The sequence below is a fragment of the Capsicum annuum genome, chromosome 2 (genome assembly GCF_002878395.1).
Source record: "Capsicum annuum cultivar UCD-10X-F1 chromosome 2, UCD10Xv1.1, whole genome shotgun sequence".
Taxonomy (NCBI): Eukaryota; Viridiplantae; Streptophyta; class Magnoliopsida; order Solanales; family Solanaceae; genus Capsicum; species Capsicum annuum.
Genome location: NC_061112.1, coordinates 135,422,320 through 135,442,250, shown reverse-complemented (window position 1 = coordinate 135,442,250; position 19,931 = coordinate 135,422,320). Strand labels below are relative to the sequence as shown.

Below are 19,931 nucleotides of genomic sequence, written 5' to 3'. Positions count from 1 at the left end.
AAGGTTTGTTTACTCTTTCAATTTTTTAATACAAGTTCAATGTGTGCTAAGTCTCTTAACTGCTCGACCCCTTTATCTTTTTTTGGTTCCTTTTATGTTATTTTCTTTTGTTTTTTTCTCATTAAACTTCTTTAATTTAAGTTTTTATAAATTTTTAATTGTAGTAAATCTATATTTTCATTTAGGCTCAAATTAGTCATTTTTTACTTTATTGAAGGTTTGCTAATAACTAAATAAATTTCATAATTTACATTTGTCGGTTAAAATTATGAATTAATTTTAAACATTCAAATACACCCCTTATTTGGTGCTTTTTATCATGCTTATAAAGATTTATTTATAATTATTGCATTGCATTTCTCATTGCACACATATTTTTATAGAATTTTAATCGTTTTTATGAATCTATAAAAATTTACTACGTGAAACACACGTACAATGTACGTGTCTAAAGACTAGTTAAATATAATCTAAAAGAGTTATCTATTATATGCAATAAAGTTTAATTATATCATTGTTTCATCCACATAGTATTAATACTCATTTATATAGTATGCCTAAATAGGTTTTTTTTTAATATAATTACTCACTCATAATTAAGTGTACAATTCATTTGTCCTGCCTATTTATATTTCAGTATATCTTCATATAATTTTGGGATCTCATGGTGTGTTATTTCTTTTTTCTCTTTTGTTTACTTTATTTCTTTTTATTTTATTTTATATCCTTAATTTCTAAGTGTATTCTCATCATCTTATAAAAGGATTGATGTACGCGTGCTACAATCAATAATGAAAGGTTGAAGGATAACAATATTTGTTATTTATAACTCCTTTCTTAGTGAAATAGAACTTGCAATCTTTCTTGCTGAGAAAAAACTTTCAAACTCGAAGCAATGCCAATTTTTATTATATCAAATTCTTTAAACTATGGATAACTAGAACTAACACTAAAACATAATTATGAAATAATAGTTGACATAACTAATTACGAAGTACAAAACAATAACTAAAATTTTTGCTTTTAATTTGTATGCATTGATCATAATTTTTTTAAATTCGTATCTCATCTTTATTTCATTTAAATATAAAAAAGAAAATTATAGAGAAACAAAAATTCTATTATCCAACAAAATACATAAATACAAGGAAGAGTTTGTAATTTAATTAACTATATATAATTAATTATCACAGGTGTAAGATAAAAACAAATAATTTTCTTTATAATAATCTGCGACAATATGTATTATTCATATAAATTTACTAATGTTATTTCTAACCACGCGAAGCGTGACCATTATCACTAGTTAGATAATAACTCATACGTGACATCCTCTGCGATATTTTTTTTTTCATATTTAGTATTTAACGAAAGATTTGGTTAATTTAAAATGTAAAAATTATTAAAAAAATTTGAGAAAATAGATAAATCTATTTCTTGATCATTGAGGCATGCCACGTCAGCAGTGCCATGTTTCTCTTTTCTATATTTATATAAATTACAGATATAGATATAAAATACTCCCTTCGTTTGGTTTTAGTTGATCCTTATTGTAAAAATATTTGTTTCAATTTAGTTGTCTCTTTGATGAAATCAAGAGAATTTTATTATGTTTGTTCAATATTATTCTTAACATTAAATGACTAAACAAAGTGTATTACTCAAATTTATATTTTTAAAATATAATTAATAATGCTAATTTAGTAAAATAAATCTTCTAATTAATATTTTATTAATAAGTGTGTCAAGTGTAAAGGGATAAATTAATATGAAACGGAGGGAATATAGACGGTAAAAATTGAGCTCACGTGAAGCGGGTTAATTAGGAGTTATTGACTGGTTAAGAGAGGGGGAAGTCGAGAAGGACACGACTCTATATTTAAAATGACAGTACTACCCTTATTTCGAAATAAATATCATGCATTACGCGTTGCCTCCCAGTTGTATGCTCCCATAGCTCCGTTCATCCCGATAAATAGACCACCCTATTACACCATCTTTCCGTTGCTCCATCACAATTTCCCAAAAGAGAGGCTCATCATTGCAGAGAGAGAGAGAAGAAGAAGAAGTTGGTGTATTGAAATCTAGAGAGAGAGAGAGAGACGTAGTAGTATTAAGAGAGAAAAATTTGTGGTTGATCTATGCAAACGAAGCAAAAATCGTTGATAAAATTAGGAGGATTTGTTGAGTTGATAATTGATCCAGGTTATGATTATGAGCTGGCTTGATAAGTTATTGGGTTCTTCCAATCTCAGCCGCTTTATTGCCGGCCTTCTTATTTTCATGCTTTATCATTCCGCACAATTAATTTCTAATTTCTTGATTCCTATACACCCGTAATTTCTCCTTCCCAATCCATTCTTCCTTCTCTGTTTTTGTACGACAAAAACAACATTCTCTCATCTCTTTCGGTTCTAAGAACGTCGGCGTTTTTCTTCACGGATTTCATGGAAATCAAGGATGATGATTCTGGCTCCAGTAGTTCATTTGACGGTGAGTTCCCTATTTTTCTCCAATTTTATGTCGCTTTTTTTAAGTTTTATTTCGTTGCCTTTTGAGGAAATAATTAGTCATATGTGTTAATTTTATGATTACTGTGTTAGATGTTATCTATGCGAAATATCTAGGACTTGATTATATATTTAAATGAGCATGATATTTTAACCCTTGCGGCATTGCCGTGTTTGATGAATTATTGCTAAGTAAGACAAGCAAACAACCAAAAAGCAAAAGAACATTGCTGATTAGAGATACAATGGTTTGCTATCTTTTAGGAGGAGGATTAGATATACCATTTTAGGCCAGTTTTATGTCATCTTGCTGATCCATTTACATAGTGTACTGAATAGATGCGACTTTCTTGTCCTGAGCCTTGTTGTCATATCTCTACTTGATCAATTTCTAATTATAAACCAATTGTTTATGTACAGTTTCTGATTGTGGTTTGCTATCCAAGTGGATTACACTCTTAATAGAAGTTGGTAATGTAGCATATATAGAGATGTGAAAACATGAAGTTGATAGACTTCTAAACCTGCATTACATTCTACTTTGGAGCGATTGATTCAGTTTGTAGCATTGTCTTTCTCTCTACTGAGTTACATGGATTTGATGGCCTCCTCGTGAGGAATTTTTTCCTAATTCATTATCTTAATTCTTCATTTTAAGTAATTTGCTTCTACTTTGTTGGAATGTTGAAGTATAAACGAAGAACTTCATATTTATGTCCATCGTAAAGGGTGTTCATATGTTTTGTTGCTTATTCTTATGATTTCATCAGTGGAACTTAATTTGCTCCTCTATTTTGTTTGACTAGGCATTTTACCACCCCGCTTAGGTAGGCCACGCAGTTCATCTCCATCTGTAATTGTGATTGGTGGAGGTATCTCGGGGATAGCTGCTGCACGTTTCCTTCAGAATGCATCTTTTAAGGTGCGCATACCCAGGATTTAGAACTCTTTCACATGCAACAATCTTTTATTTCTTCATCCTTAAAAGAAATGCTTTTTATATTCGTCTCAGGTTCTCTTGTTGGAGTCACGGGATAGACTTGGTGGGCGTATACATACTGACTACTCATTTGGTTGCCCAGTTGACATGGGAGCATCATGGTGAGAGAATTTAATGCTTCTCCCCCAAATTGTCTTTCCAGACCTGGATGTTAATGCCTTTTAGTTAGCAATTAATTGGCTCTGATCATTAATCATTCTTTTCAGGCTCCATGGGGTGTGTGATGAGAATCCATTGGCTCCATTGATTCGCCGGTTAGGGCTCACTATGTATCGCACTAGCGGTGATAACTCGGTGCTGTATGACCATGACCTAGAAAGGTAACCTGGATGACATTTACATTGAATAAATAATTTTTATCATGAATTAGCCTGCACTTCCACCTTTTGTTTGTTCTCTCGGCAAATCTTGGTATTAAATTTTTACTTGCTTTATCTTCTTCCTGATTCAACCAATCAGAATCAACAAATTTGTTAGTTTGTCTTTGAGTTATAATCAAAGGGACTTACGATTGGCCTGGGTGGAACGGATTTTAGTTGCCTCTCCAGAGTTTACGTGTGGTCTGGTTTCAAAGCTTCCTGCATTTCCTGAATTTTAGCCTGTGCTGTTTTTCTGTTCCCTTCGTATTTCTTTGTGCAAATTACCTAGAGATGCTATTAACTCTGTCAAGAGCTTAATTATGTTTTCCTTTCCTTTGACAGCTTCATGCTGTTTGACATGGATGGTCATCAAGTTCCTCAAAATACAGTTGTTCAAGTTGGAGATGTATTCAAGAAAATCCTCAGTGAGGTTGGTCTTTAATTTTGAACTGCTCAACAATGCTGTGCCTCTTAAGATTTTTAAAAGAGACCAGTGATGATAAATTGTATTGCTTATGCAGACTGAAAAAGTGAGGAATGAGCATAGTCATGACTTGTCAGTCCTTCAGGCAATATCTATTGTACTGGACAGGCATCCAGAGTTGAGGTATGCAGACAAAAATGCTTCTCATTTTACATGCTATTGTCTGTTGAATGTGGAACCTGGTTATACATGCACATACATATTGAGTTATTTGTTCTGTAGGCAAGAAGGGCTTTCCCATGAGGTGTTGCAGTGGTACATATGCAGAATGGAGGCATGGTTTGCTGCAGATGCAGACACGATCTCTCTGAAAACCTGGGATCAGGTAAGCGTGTTTTCATTTGCTGTTACTTTAAGCAGTTTATTAGGTGGTTGATGCAGTTTCCAAGTTCATTATCTTGCTCAGTTAAGGTCTTATTGCGAAGTAAGAAATTTTTGAAGCAATAAAAAGGGCTTTGCAAGATGTTGTTATAGCTACCAGTCACTTATTTCAACCTACTCCCACATTGCCAATTGGGCACAACGATTTGATATATATATATATATCCTTGTGATATAGATGGTTATATTTTGCGTACAGGAACAAGTTCTCACTGGTGGCCATGGACTTATGGTGCAAGGTTACCACCCAGTTATAAAGGCATTATCCAAAGACATTGATATCCGTCTAAATCACAGGTGCAGATTTTTCTTTGTTTCTCAATACATTTGCAATGACTGTTAAACCATCAGAATTTCTACAATACTATTTCTTTTTTTAGATATGAGGTCAACTTTCTGAAACTTCTGGTTACCCGATTTCCTGAGATATTAAAACCAAATGTTGTTTGTTTCCTCGATAGAGTTCTTTTCTAGTTACACAACAGCCAAACATGAATATTTCCTGTTTCTTCCTCTATGGTATTTTTCAAACCATTGTTTAGAAAGTACTTTCCAATTATTTTACAAGAAACTAATTATTTTGTATGGATCTAATTTTACTAGGGTCAAGAGGATTATGAATGGGTATAATAAGGTGATGGTTACAGTTGAGGACGGGAGAAATTTTATTGCGGATGCTGCTATTGTAACTGTGCCTCTTGGTGTTCTGAAAGCCAACTTGATTGAGTTTGAACCGAAATTGCCAGAATGGAAGCAATCTGCAATAGCAGATCTTGGTGTAGGCAATGAAAACAAGATTGCATTACGATTTGATAACGTATTTTGGCCAAACGTGGAATTGTTAGGTGTTGTTGCACCCACTTCATATGCTTGTGGCTATTTTCTTAACCTGCACAAGGCAACAGGACATCAGGTCCTTGTTTATATGGCTGCTGGAAGACTTGCTTGCGACCTCGAGAAATTATCAGATGAATCCGCTGTTGAGTTTGCAATGCTGCAGTTGAAGAAGATATTCCCAGATGCCACTAAGCCTGTAAGTAATCTCTGCTCTTTTATACTGGGGGAGTTATAACTCTTAGGTACATGGATGACAAAGGACAGAATTTCTTAAGTGTTGCACACATGATAATTTTTGGTCTATTTTTAGTTCAATTGGTGAGTGCACATTTCATGTTGATAATTAAAGTTTGATACTTGTGTTCCTTCAAACTTTTCCTTCAAAACAATTGGATAGAAAAGAGCGAAATATAAAAATAGAAGGAAAAATGAGGAAGAACATCCATCTTCTATCACTTACTTTTAGTTTCTTATTTTACTTCAAAGATTTTCTTTCTACATTGATTAAAGGCGGGAATGCATGTTCTCTTTCACTGATTACAAGCAAAGACTACATGCAATCCTGCATCTGATTAGATACACACTCCTACATCGTAAACTAGTTAAAACACTGTGTTCTGTTTAGAATGCTAGCACAGAAGCAATCGTAAGCAACAGATAGCTGTTGCGCTGGTAGTTAATCATCTGGTACATTGTACAGGTTCAGTATCTAGTATCTCGCTGGGGTACGGATCCGGACACCCTTGGGTGTTATTCTTATGACTTGGTTGGAAAACCATCTGATGCTTACGATAGGCTTCGGGCACCAATTGGTAATCTATTCTTTGGAGGGGAAGCTGTGAGCAGTGATGATCATCAGGGGTCGGTTCATGGTGCGTATGAAGCTGGAATTATGGCTGGTGAAACGTGCCGCCGACATCTCATCAAAAGACATGGAGGTCTGGAAATGGTTCAGGCTGTTTCCTATAGGGACGAGGCCCTCGAAGCTGCATTTCCTCTCCAGATTTCAAGAATGTGATTATGATTTCTCTGAATTTGCTAGTTTAATTTGAAAGAACTTTTTTTGCTTAAGTAGTATCTTCTAGAATAACAGCGATTAAAGACAAATAATCGCTTAGTATTTGCAAGTTTCATTTCAAGTTAATTAAGTGATGTGTTCCAGTTTGTACTATTACTTTATATAAATAATTAAATTAACGCTTATGTCTCCAGGCAAAAATCTCAAACTATAAATATCGAGTTTTCTGATCGACTGACCATGCAAAATCTCAAAGTATACAACCCAAGGTTTCTTGAACAGGAAATTGGTTCTGCATTGCATTTAGCGGTATATACCAAATTAATATTCTAAAACACCTTAAACGACGTGAAATGAGTTACTGTAACAAATTTACCTGCTAAAAGAGAGAACCAAAAGCATAAGGGTCTGCAGCGAGGTCTCCTGCAGGCTCACAAGGTGCCGACGTTGGGCATGTATGACCACTGATAATTACTGGCCCCAATTAGGTTGGCTAGCTTAGGAAAAAAAATCAAAAACAATACTCTTAGATTACATTAATGGCAACTTTTAAAAAAAATAAAAAATTCTTTTAAAATCAAAAAACTAAAAGTTACATAGATACAAAGTTAACTATTACTTATTACATAAAATTCCTATTTTGAAAAGTAATTACAAAAGTCCCCTATTAATTATATAAAATCCCTTCCTTTTAGTCTTTCTCTCTCTTCCGTCTCATACATACTAAAACATCCATATATTACTCCATATTTATCCGTCTTTTGCTCCTTAATTGTATTCCCTTTTATATGTCTAAAATCAAGCTTGTTTCAAATTTTTCAGTTACATTATTGCTCCACCGTAATTGTATTTATTGATTTTTTTATAAAATATCAGAGTGTGAATAATTCTTTTTGAGGGAAAGAAGATCTGAAGAAGGCATGATTGGTGCAACTTGTTTATTTAACAAGATTGTGATTTGTTGTCAAAGAAAGGAAATATTTTCGAGGCTAATTGAAGCCCATACCTCTGGCTACCCTTTCAGTAACTGCTTCGCCGTCTTCATATTTTGCTCCACCATCTCCAGCTAACCTTCCTGCAACAGCTTCGCCACTTCGCCATCAAATACAACGACATGGTTGTGGTAGAAGCCGAAAATGGCCATTCATTCACTGTCGAAGTTGGCGCCCCTACACTCCAAACTGATTCCCGAGGATACGCTCTTCCCCGCAGTGACCTAAACTATAGAATCTCCCAAATTCTCAAATCACCTCCTCCAGCTTCTTCCTATCCTTTTAGATTAGTTACATTATACATTAGATTGATTACATTATACATTAGAATGACAATATAACCTTGACTGTCTTAACCCCATACATAACAAAACTTATCTTAACGATGTTAACCTAATACATTAAATTGATTGCATTATACATTAGATTGGTTACATTATACATTAGAATGTTAATATCACTTACGTTGATTGTGTTAACCCTATACATAAAATTTTTACATTATATATTAAAATTGTAACCTCATATATTAGAATGGAGAAATAACTTTTTACATTATATATTAAAATTGTAACTTGATACATTAGAGTATGAAAAAATAACTTAATTTGACTGACTTAACCTCATACATTATAATGATAATATTATATATTAAAAATAGTAGCATAACTTACCTTGATTATGTTAACCTCATACATTAGAAATGTTAATATCATATATTATCAAATATTTTTTCAATTTGATTTAATGTTACTGATTTTAAGGATCCACCAAATCAGTAAATTAATGAGTTTCGTTAATTAAGTTAAAGAATAATGATGGCTGATTTAATTTCCTTAATTATTGGAAAAACAGTTTACCTTATCTAATTTTATCTCCTTAATTTTAGACAAAACGATTACCTCGCACTAATGTATAAGATACCGAGACATGTATATATATTTTTTAAAATCTGGAAAAGAGAAACTAAATTTGGGATCCTATGTAATTACTTTCATTATATGTGGGATTTCTGTTGTTTATAGTTTTTCTTTTTTTTTCGATACCATTTTATTCTATACTTTTTTCATAAATATATTTTCTCAAAATTATTTGAAATCTTCCATAGAAAAAAAATGCAGTAATTAATATGTTATAGTCTCCTCTCCACAATTTTTTTTCTCATAAATTTCTTTCAGTTCAAAATTAATTTCTTCATCATACAAATTATGAAACCTTATTTTTTAATTGTTTTTGAAAACAACGATTAAGAAATTTTTTATAGATTCAAAATCTTGATTCAAAGAGATAAGGAATGAGCATATAAATTGGTATAGCTAAATTGAGTATCACAATCCATAGTTTATATATTTATTTCATACAAATGTGACATTTTGTATATGATATTGATATAACATGGTTTAAACTAAGTTGAAAAAAACTAAATGAAACGTTATACACATAAGGAGTTTGTGTATGTAATGGGTCTAAACCTAGTTTTCAAATAAATTCATATAAAAATCACAATATTTTTATTGTAATTTTTTATATCCTAGGCTGCAACTTATAATTAAAAATATAATTCAATAATTAAAAAGTTACAATAAACAATCTGATAACTGGATATAATATATTCTCACTTTTAACATCATTCAAAAGAAAGAAAATAAATTTTTTACATAGGATAGCCTTTTTTTAAAAGTTGATATTTAATTTTTGATCCCTTTATATATATATATATATATATATATATATATATATATATATATTCTTCACGGGTGCCATAGTAAATTGAAGATTTTTCTAAATTTATTTGTGATTCTTATAAATTGATTTTAATTGAAGAACACTATGAGTTTTTATAGATCTTGTTAGTAAAAGAACACAAAATGGGTCTATTAATTTTTAAATGTTTGAGTCGAGTCAAATAAACTTAAAATTATTGAAATTACTATTAAAATGTTGGATATCAAATTGAAAGTCGAATAACAATAATTTGGATCGATTTTGAAAAAAAAATAATCTACTAAAATTTTTGTACATACATATTAGTCACAAATATTAAAAATATCTTAGCAATTCGCTAAATTTATAGCTAAATTTTATCGATTATTCTAACTTAACTAAGAAAAATTTTGCAACTAAAATCGCCTATAAAAAATAATTTGCTCTTAGCACAAATTCTATTTAAAATCAAATAAGAAATCATGACAACTCCCAAAATTTCACTTAAAATTATGGATTTTTTTTTAAAAAAAATTTTGCACTACTTTTTCTTTTTTAAAGGAGGTCAAAATTTAAAATGGTTAAATTTATTTCTGCATTATTTATTTATTTATTTTTAAAAAGACGTCAAAATTCCAACAATTTTTAAAAATAAAAAAATTATATTTTCTATTTTGTGCAAGTTAGAAAAAAATAAAATAAAGAGAATTAAAAAAGTCCGGTCGGTGGATGAGATGATGCGAAGAAAAGTCCAAAAAGAAACAGTGGAATATTATAATTAGGTGTCCATTTCTCTTGCTTTCTAAACAAATTTTGTTATTTCTTCTTCACTTTCTTCATTAACAAAAAAACAAATCCTTCTCCCTCTCTAAATTCTCCAATTTCGCTTATTGCTTTTTAATTTTTACCAATCTTTAATTCGTTTTATTCATGGCATCCACTGCTCACACCAACCTCAATGCAAAATTGGTATTTTTTTTTTTTTTTTTTGATAATGAATTTAATTTTATGATTTTAATTCTATAACCATAAAATTCTATTTGATTTTTTTTTTTAAAGGTGTTGTTAGGAGATATGGGAGCTGGTAAATCAAGCTTGGTTATACGATTCGTAAAGGGTCAATTCCTTGAATTCCAAGTATTCTTTTGATCCTTCAATTTTGACAATTTTAGGGTTTTGTAATTTCGGAGTTTATGATGATGTTGATTATTGATAATACAGGAATCGACGATCGGAGCGGCGTTCTTTTCGTCAACAGTGGCTGTTAATAATGCTACGGTGAAGTTTGAGATATGGGATACTGCCGGGCAGGAAAGGTACCATAGTTTAGCGCCTATGTACTATAGAGGAGCTGCTGCTGCGATTATTGTATATGATATCACTAGCTCGGTAAGAAACAATTTCCAATTCAGAGAACTTACTATTCAAATGGGTAATATAAGTGTTTTCAATGATGGTTTATTAGATTATTTTACGGTTGATCGCATTAGGACAAATGTTTGCTTCACTTCATGCATTTGTAAGGTTGAAAAGGGCAGATTTTAGAGCCAATTAGGGGGAAAAAATCTAATGCTGGTTTGCAAACGGAGGCGAATCTAGGATTTCAAGACGATGTATGCACCATTGCTTTTTAAGATAAAGATATAAACTTTTATAGTAACAACAACTTGGCGAGCAAGAGATAATTAATTATATGATCACAGAAGAATATCATCAATTTAGGTAAAATGAAGGGGTTAGCTTTATAAAGAAGGTTGCTTTAGAAAAAAGCTAAAAAAAAAAAAAATAGCAGTAAATGGATTCGATCCCTTGACCTAAAGGAGTTTAAACCGGCTTTCAACCAGTACACCAATCAATCTCTTTTGACCGTGAGTACCTTCAGATAATACTAGATTGTTTTAAGAATTATAAAATAGTATGTCGAATTTAGTTGGATGACCACGGGTTCACGTGACTCGTTTTCAACACATAAATTCGCCACTGTTTGCAAATGACTTTCGCTGTCTATAAATAGAGGCGGAGCCAGGATTTCAAGTAAGGGGGTTCAATATTAAAAGAAAACTAAGTCGAAGGGGGTTCAACACCTACTATAACCACCTAAAAAATAATTTTAATCATGTATAAATAGTATATTTTTCCGTCGAAGAGGGTTCGGACGAACCCCTAAAGAGGGCTGGCTCCGCCCCTGTCTATAAATTAATGCAGTTACGAGGGGGTCCCCATTTTTTTCACAAAATTAGATGGTTAAGGTATTTAATACCCACTTTAGAAGTGTCAAACAAAAAGTGCAGAAAATGCAGTTTACTATTTTCGAATATCTGATTTCGTGGAAAAGTTTGTTCCTTAGTGGTGGGAGGACTTCTCATGAAATGAGAGAAGCATTGGATGAAGTTTTTTTGTTTTCATTGAATTAGGACTGATGAGGGAGAGTTCTTACTCATGTTCTCTTTGACGTTTGCTTTACTGATCTTGCTTCGGCTTTGCATGATTATGATTCTGTAATTTGGATGTCTGCATGTTTATGCATATGTCTGCGCATCTAAATTGAGATGTTCTCATTTGTTTTCTGCTAATTCAGGATTCATTTTCAAGGGCAAAGAAATGGGTGCAAGAATTGCAGAAGCAAGGTGCTCATCCTTTCAACCTACTTACTTTATATAGATATAAAAATTGAAAATTGTAATCTTCTTGTATTTCGAGTAACTTATCCAAACAGTTCTCTTTACGATGTCTAGAAAAGTCTGGAAAAATCAGTCTTTTATTTTTCTGCTTAGTCTCAACTTTGCTTTTAATGATCTACATTTTGTTTTAAAATAACCATGACCCCGTTTAGATGGGGTTTCAGTAAATAAGCAATTTTCTGAAAATGTGGCAGGTAATCCTAACTTGATCATGGCTCTTGCTGGCAACAAGGCTGATCTAGAAGATAAAAGGAATGTTCCTGCAGAAGTAAGTTGTACTTTTTGGTAATCCTATGTTCATGCCCATCATCTTCTTATTGAGGTTCCTTCAATTGGTCCTTGCCACGCCTTCTTTGTGATATCACAGTTCTTAGATGCACATTTTGATGTATTGGTAGTAGTCTTAGCCAAACACATCTCCAATCTTTTGTGAAGTTGGAGACATCTCCAATCTGTAAGGTTGGCATTTTACATTGGTGCTTGTTATTGCGTAAGCTTTCTTAAACAGATCATGTACTGGACTAGGCAGAAACATACGGTCACCCTCTTAAGATCTTCACCTTCAAAGAATGATATAATACTGAGATACTCATTTAGGGGGGAATCAATTTGAATCTAGTATATGTCTTTATCCTAAACAAGTTGGTGTCGGCAGTGACCGTATACAGAGGTTTCATGATAATCAGCCTATTTTTGTATTGGATGTTAACCAACACAGCTTTCCTTTATCTGAATTTGAACTGGACTATGCTTTCCTAAGTTCTCATAGGCAGAGTTTTCTGCGGCAGTCACTTTAGGTAAAATCAATCCGCTACAATTAGTACTCTAGGAGAAGTCTACTGCCTTCATTTTTTGGGAATGGTTTTTCGTAGTTGAGTTTGTTGCAATTATAAGAAGACCATATGAATTCGTAGGCTCTAAGGTGATACATAGATCTCTTCAGTTAAGGAGAATAATTTTTTTTAAGGTTCTGAAAGTGCATTGACATTGATCTAAAAAAAGCTTGACCTTAGCAAATAACATCGGAAACATCTCTACCCCACAAAGGCAGGGGTAGTTCTATGTACATCTCACCCTCCCTAGACCCCACTTATCGGACTACGAATATGTTGTTATTGTAGTTGAAGAATATGAGATACTTAAATATTGAAATTTTTTAGAGAAAATAACTAAAACTCGGTGTTCTTATGAGTTGGATTTAGAGACCAAAGTCAACACTAAGTTGTAGAAGGGCAAGATAAATAATCGGATCACTAAATTTTAGCTCTCCCATGGATACTGTAACATTTTTGGATTGGAAGATGGACATCTGCCAGTTCCAAGGGAATTCAGTATTCTTTGTCACTCCACTTAATCATTTTGTATGTTAAATAACTTATTTAGGTTTATTTCTTATTGAATATTTGAGGTAGTTCAATCTGTTCAATGTTTTGGGACGTCGGTTCTTTTAATAGTGTTCTTGGTGACTTTATAGGAGGCACGCTTGTATGCAGATGAAAATGGCCTCTTTTTCATGGAGACTTCTGCCAAAACTGCTGTGAATGTCAATGATATTTTCTATGAAATAGGTATATTGCTTTGCTTTTCTTGTTTATATATTTCCTTTGTTGCTTCATATTTTTTCATTTATTTCCAATGGTAAAATAAATAGCAGGCAATAATATTATGCATTCAAGTTTTTGAATCTTATTGGTATAAGTCAAACGTAGTTTTACCTTCAGAAGTTGTCATCTTGTGGTTATCCTATTATATCTGGTTCTTTTTTTTTTTCGATCCGAGTTATTTTTTTTCCGCATTAGCAACATTGGATCACTCTACTTCTTTAGAGGTAGAGGTATGGACTGCGTACATCTTACCCCCCCAGACCTCACTATGTGGGAATACACTGGGTTTGTTGTTGTTGTTGTAGCAACATTGGATCACTATTAAATCTGAAATCAGTAAATAGCTTATTACTCAACCTATACCCAAAAGGTTAAAGAGAGATCATGCATCAACCTTGTCTTGGATTTTGCAGTAAAGTGCTGCCCAAGCGAGGTAAGGCGACGCGAAGCTCTCAGCTCTCGTTAAACCTAGCTTTGAAGCTTAAGAAGCTCGTGCTGGCGTTTGCACTAAAGTGCTGCCTAAGTGAGGCAGGGCGAAGCACTCAGCTCTCGCTACACCTAACTTTAACGCTCAAGCACACCTATTTGCTTGAGCCTTGTTTACCCATGCTAAAATTTTTGAGGCATTTCTAGTACCTTGGTGCGTAGATTGAAACTTCGTAGGATTCAACTTGTCTGCAAGCAGTGTCCTCCTCTTCATGTTGTTTGGAGGTGATAAAGGCTGATTGAAGTGCTCTCTCTTATTTGTTGAGAAAGTGAATTTTCTTGTATACCTTTTTCACGATAAATCACCTTCAACTTCACTCAAATATTTTATGAGATCTTACTAATTTCTAGCATGGAAATTTACCCAATGTTTATTATGGTTTGTGATATTTGTTTCAGTCTTATATCACGTGTGTGATTGTTATCCTAAAGGAAAATATGTCAATATTGAATTGGAAAAATCAACTTAAATCTTTCAGAACTGTAAGTTGTTTTTCTAAAAATAGTTAAACTCTTGCCCATACTACAACTATTATTGAAGTGCTGGCCCATTCCGTTTTCCCCATCACACTGATGCCATATCACTTCCTTTCATGCCCTAGGAAAACACAAGTGTCTTTTTTTGGGTAATCACTAAGGTGGATCCTCCCCAAATTCTTAAATATGAACTGTTGAGCAAGTACATACACCACAACCAAGTATGCAGGGCTCATTCCAATTTTATTGTCATTGAGCTTAAACTATGTTGCTCAACAGTTTGTGCAATCATTTTTTCTAGTGCAAGAGCAGACAAGTAGTTGCATAATCGATTTTGTTAGGCATATTTTGGTCTTTCTAGAGTCCTGTAGTTTAGTTTCTTCTTGATACCTTTATTCATAATACGTTTACCAATTCTTTTTTAAAAATCTAGGTTGCTCAAGAGATTAGCCTAATTATATGATGTCAAGAGATTGAACTAGTTTTAGTCATTATTATAATTGGATCTATGTTTGTTTCCCGGTAATATGGTTTACATTAGATTAGCTTCCAGGGAAGCAACTGGTAGCAGACATTTTTGCTATATGACAAGTGGGTAGTTGATAATTCTTGTTTGTTTCACTAGCACCTCAAATAGGAACTGAGGCTTCTCTTGGAATTGCCATCACATCTACTGTACAGGGGGAGCTTGGAATTGCCATGCCTGCGCTCAAGAAAAGGATGGAGCGGGGTTCAGTTGATTACCACGTTAATGTTACTAAATTTTACCACCTTGGACAGTGGATACAGTCAGCTCTACAAATCCCATATATAATTTAATTTTAGTGTGGTTGATCAGTTTAACCTAATTAATAAGCAAGAAAAAACTAAATAGGACATTATCTCACTTGTGCTTTAGTTGGAAGTTGGAACACTCTAATTTAGAGTCTCCTGAATGAAAAAATATTGGTGGAACTGTCAATTAGCGAATTAACATAGCACAATTGTTAGCAGATATTTCATTCCAGACTAGAGATATGGTTAATACTCTCTCTATTCAACATTAAAGATTACTCTTTTTTTTTTTTTTTGTATTTTTACCGTAGCTTCAACTTTCACTTGAATGTTTTTTCTACTATTAGAAATGTTAAGCTGTTCGACGTATATTAATATTATTCCAGGTTATCTATTTTATAGTCCTGTTACAATATCAGGAGATATCTTAGGGTGTAACTGCTATACGGGTACACCAATGCTCTAAGAAGAGGTTGTAACCTCTAGGTACCTTGGGTTGAGGTGTAAGGGGTTGGCAGTTGGGGAGCAACTGCTGTAAAAGATACTACTAAGTTTTTTTAACCTTGTTGAACTCTGGAAGAACAGTTTAGTGTATTTTATTGAATTGCTAAACTTCTCCGTGAATGCTTTTTAATGTTTAAGCTCAACGTGGGACTAGCAGTATGGAATTCTGAAATTGTTTGTCTAGGTCTTGAACTTTTGTAGGTCTTTTACTTTTGTTGTGTCAGAACAGTTGAATATGTCTTTTTTTAACTCACGTCAATGCCCTTAATCCTTGGAGTTTGCCGTTTTGCAGCTAAACGATTGCCTACAGCTCAACCCACTCAAAATCCAGCAGGGATGGTTCTTGTAGACAGACCAGCACAAGGCTCCCAAGCTGCATCCTGTTGTACTTGAAAATCATTGCGGTTCATAAATTCATTGAACCTTTCCTACATGTTCGTTTCATATGTTCTTGTACTGAACATGAAGTCGGGAAGTGGGAGTGACATGGTTCATAGGGAGTCAATAGAATAGAATATGTAAACTATATATTTAGAAGTTCCCCTTCATAGAGGCAAACTATTTGGAAAGAAGCGCCAGAATTAATGCGCATTGCCTTCTTCCTTTGCTCCTTTCTTTTTCTATATTGTAAATGACTCTAATTTCCATGGACCTCTTCATTTCCACCTGATGATTGATATGGATGAATGGACCCTGTTATTCCTTAAATCATGTGTAGCTTTGGTTTGTTTTTCCCATATGGCGTGAAGCTTTTAGTTTGCTTCAATATAGGTAGAAATGAAGAAAAATGACCGTTTCAGACTTGTAGTTTGGTTGATATGTACTTGTCTTATGCACTGGTTATTTCTTTGAAAAAAAACGTGTAAAACTATAGATGGAAACTAAAGAAGCTTGCACAATTATTAATCCTAATGCTTTAGTTTATATAAATTCAACTCGAGATATCTGGAGGTTGTACTAAAATAAAAGCATGGTGGAATAGAGCTTTGGAAATCAGATACTTTATTATAGTGATACGTCTTGAAACATTACTTACATCAGTTGATAATTACAAATCTATTTGCCCTTAACTATAGTACTTTAATATTTTTCGTCACTTCTAATAAGCAAACATTTGATTGCATCAGTTCCCAAATGAACATGTAATAAGGGCAAAGGACATTATTTCAAACAAGTCCGTGTCCTGCTCTAATCAAAACGCAATTCAAACAAGACGCATATCGTTTGTCAAATGTTTAAAATACTACTAGTATTAGTATCTACGCGATCCCAAGGGTCAAGTCTAGGTAATAGCTCATAATGTCAAGGTATTTATAAAGAATAAGTTGGTAAAAACACTCTTTATTTTCTAGGATTCTTAAGGTGTGTGTTTAAGCTAAAACAACTACTACTAGTTGGAATATACAGTATATAGTTGGATCCCACTTTTATGCAGCAGCATATGGAAAATGAATTGACCCACACTTCTCTACAGCCTCTAAAAATAAAGTAGCCAAAAGTGATCTTTATGTATTTGTTCTGACAGGACACAACTATATATATCTCAAATACCATTTCCAAACCAGAAATAATTTTGTCTCCAATAATTTACGTAATTTGGTTGATGACGTTTTATATCCCAAAATGGAAAAAAAAAAAAGTTTGTGTGCTCACAAAAATGAGCAATTATCAACCATTTTAATTGGCTAGTAAAACAATATGATTAGACATCACATTTTTAAACAAAATAATGATATATACTCTACCAAACCTTTAACCGAATACAGGTCATTGAGTACTTACCAAACTATTTTAATTTGCTAGTAAAACGATATGATTAGATATCTTAAGGTCTCTTTTTTATACGTAGCGTTTTGGCTAATTGTATAAATTTTTAACTGTAATGGCTACGTAGTTTTGTCACTCCACTGTTTGCAACGACACTTGTAACGATGCATATTACTTATATATGAGTAACAAATTACTATATTTTTAGCTGGGAAAAAATATACCGTCAATCATCTAAAAAATTTCAATTTGTAACTCTCCATAAAACAATGTTTTAATCCTGAAATAATGCAAGTTACCTGCTATAACTTTTAAAAAATTATCTAGCTACACAGTAAATTGGTTTGGAGATATTTATCGAAACGGATTGAAGATATTTCATGTATCTATATCTATAATTTATAATCTATAATCTATATTTATAATCTATAATTTATATCTATAATAATATATTAAAAGTTAGAAAAGTGATTTAAACTTTTTGCCGTAGATTAATTAATTAATATTTTTCTTTCTACTAGACTTTCTAATAAATATGGGACTTTAAAATATATGGTAGGAGAATTAATTAATATTTTTCTTTTTACTATTCAATTAGAAAAATACTCCCTATTTCTATTAAGGAAATACTTCTATAAATAGAGATGTATATCTGAACATTTTTGCAAAGTTTAGGAGAATATTTGACTCTTTTTTTCTTTTTTTTTTTCACCAAATTGATGATGTTATGCAGTTGAAACTCTTCCTGATATTTAGCAACCATAAGTAAGAGTTTTTCTTTTTTTTTTTTTGGTAAAATTCTTAATAATTACTTAAAAATAAAAGGCCACAAAGCATTTAAAAAAAAAAAAATTAAGTAAAAAGACAAAGTTGAGCCAAAAAAGAAAAACATAAGCGTATGGTAAAAAAATCTCAAATTTCTATTTGTATAATTTTAGTTTGTTTGGAACACATATTATTTTAATATTGATAATTATTTTAATTTATGGATGCTAGATGAATGTGAGTCGGTTTTGAATTTTTTTTTAGGTAAAGGTTAGGTTTAATTGTAGTTTCGTAATATCTTTATTAGTTTGTTATTTTGTGGTAGTTTACAATTTGTAGATGAATCTTGATCGACTTTAACAAATTTTTGTGTGTAAAATTTAAGTTTAATTGTATTATTATGATACTACTTTTATCATATTATTTTGTTGCAATTTACCTTTTCGTAATATAGTTGCATGCTATTTCTGTATCTTTGATAATATCTAATCAAAATTTTCATTAATAAATCGGAGGGAAAAACAATTGGCATTGATATGGAAATTACAAAGTATCATCATTGTGCATAAATGAATAAAGTTACATTAGTTAAAGGAAGGTTCAAAGTTATTATATTTAAAAACTATATAACTTCAACCTGTTAATCTTTTAAAGAAAGTTTATGTATGTATAACATTTAAAATTTCTATTACGAGATATATCAATTATTTTAAGATAAACACGCAATTAAAATTATAAATATTAAAATTTTTCATATATGAAATATGTAGGAACTCTTTAATTTAGAGCTTTGAATTTTATTTTGTTTGGCTAATTGTCTCAACTCTCACGTTGCTTTTTCTTTTTGTTTCTCAGGTACTGCTTCTTCTAGCAACGAATAAATTATTTTTGCTTATTTTTTTTTTAAAAAAAAATTATTTTCATTCTTCTTCTAATACAATGAAGGAAAAAGTGCGTAATGTCTGTAGTTTATTTCTTTTGTTTTTTTTCTAACGCCATTAAACTTTATATACCAAATGGGATAAATAAAGATATTTCATGAGTTGAGATATTTCATACCGTCCTTCATAAGGTATAATACCATAATTTTAGAATAAGGAATGAGATAAATATTTTCTGAATTAGTTAATAATATTTTATATCAAATATGAGATAAAATTAATTAATCCTAACTTTATTTATAGACTATTTTTGAGTACTAGAAGACCTTGGAAGGTAGCAGCAGCTGCCAGCAAATCTCTGCTTTTTCATTATTTCCATTAGTTTGTTTTGAAGCAAATTTAATGTTATTAATTTTTTATTTTTTTTTAAACAGAAGTCCACCATTGTGGATTATGGGGTTAAGGCAATGACCCCAACCTGTATATTATCAAATAACATAAGTACGAGGACATAAACCATAGCTTTCAGAACAAAATGAGAGAAGTAAAGTGTTATTCTAGAGGACATCTTCTTCTCCGAAGAGATCTGACAGTAAGGTCGAAAATATGCTATAAACTTGGTTAGCATAATTATATAACAATATATACTAAGCACCATTAATAACAAAATGATTACTCTTTGACTTGAATCTGAAATTTGGTATACC

General features: G+C 32.0%; 2 protein-coding genes across 2 annotated transcripts; both read left to right on the top strand.

Moving 5' to 3' along the window:
• The first annotated feature begins 1,935 nt into the window (after positions 1 to 1,935).
• On the top strand, positions 1,936 to 6,782 carry LOC107859655 (probable polyamine oxidase 4). Its single transcript, XM_016704730.2, has 10 exons — positions 1,936 to 2,493; positions 3,317 to 3,432; positions 3,523 to 3,611; positions 3,717 to 3,830; positions 4,212 to 4,299; positions 4,391 to 4,476; positions 4,576 to 4,678; positions 4,934 to 5,031; positions 5,338 to 5,767; positions 6,272 to 6,782. Exons 1-10 carry the CDS (start codon positions 2,448 to 2,450, stop codon positions 6,587 to 6,589), a joined length of 1,488 nt encoding a protein of 495 aa, XP_016560216.1. The 5' UTR covers positions 1,936 to 2,447; the 3' UTR covers positions 6,590 to 6,782.
• A 3,282-nt stretch (positions 6,783 to 10,064) lies between these two features.
• Positions 10,065 to 16,519, top strand: LOC107859654 (ras-related protein RHN1). The gene is made up of 7 exons (XM_016704729.2): positions 10,065 to 10,254; positions 10,345 to 10,422; positions 10,507 to 10,674; positions 11,864 to 11,912; positions 12,161 to 12,234; positions 13,441 to 13,534; positions 16,104 to 16,519. Exons 1-7 carry the CDS (start codon positions 10,216 to 10,218, stop codon positions 16,202 to 16,204), a joined length of 603 nt encoding a protein of 200 aa, XP_016560215.1. The 5' UTR covers positions 10,065 to 10,215; the 3' UTR covers positions 16,205 to 16,519.
• The last annotated feature ends 3,412 nt before the right edge of the window (positions 16,520 to 19,931 follow it).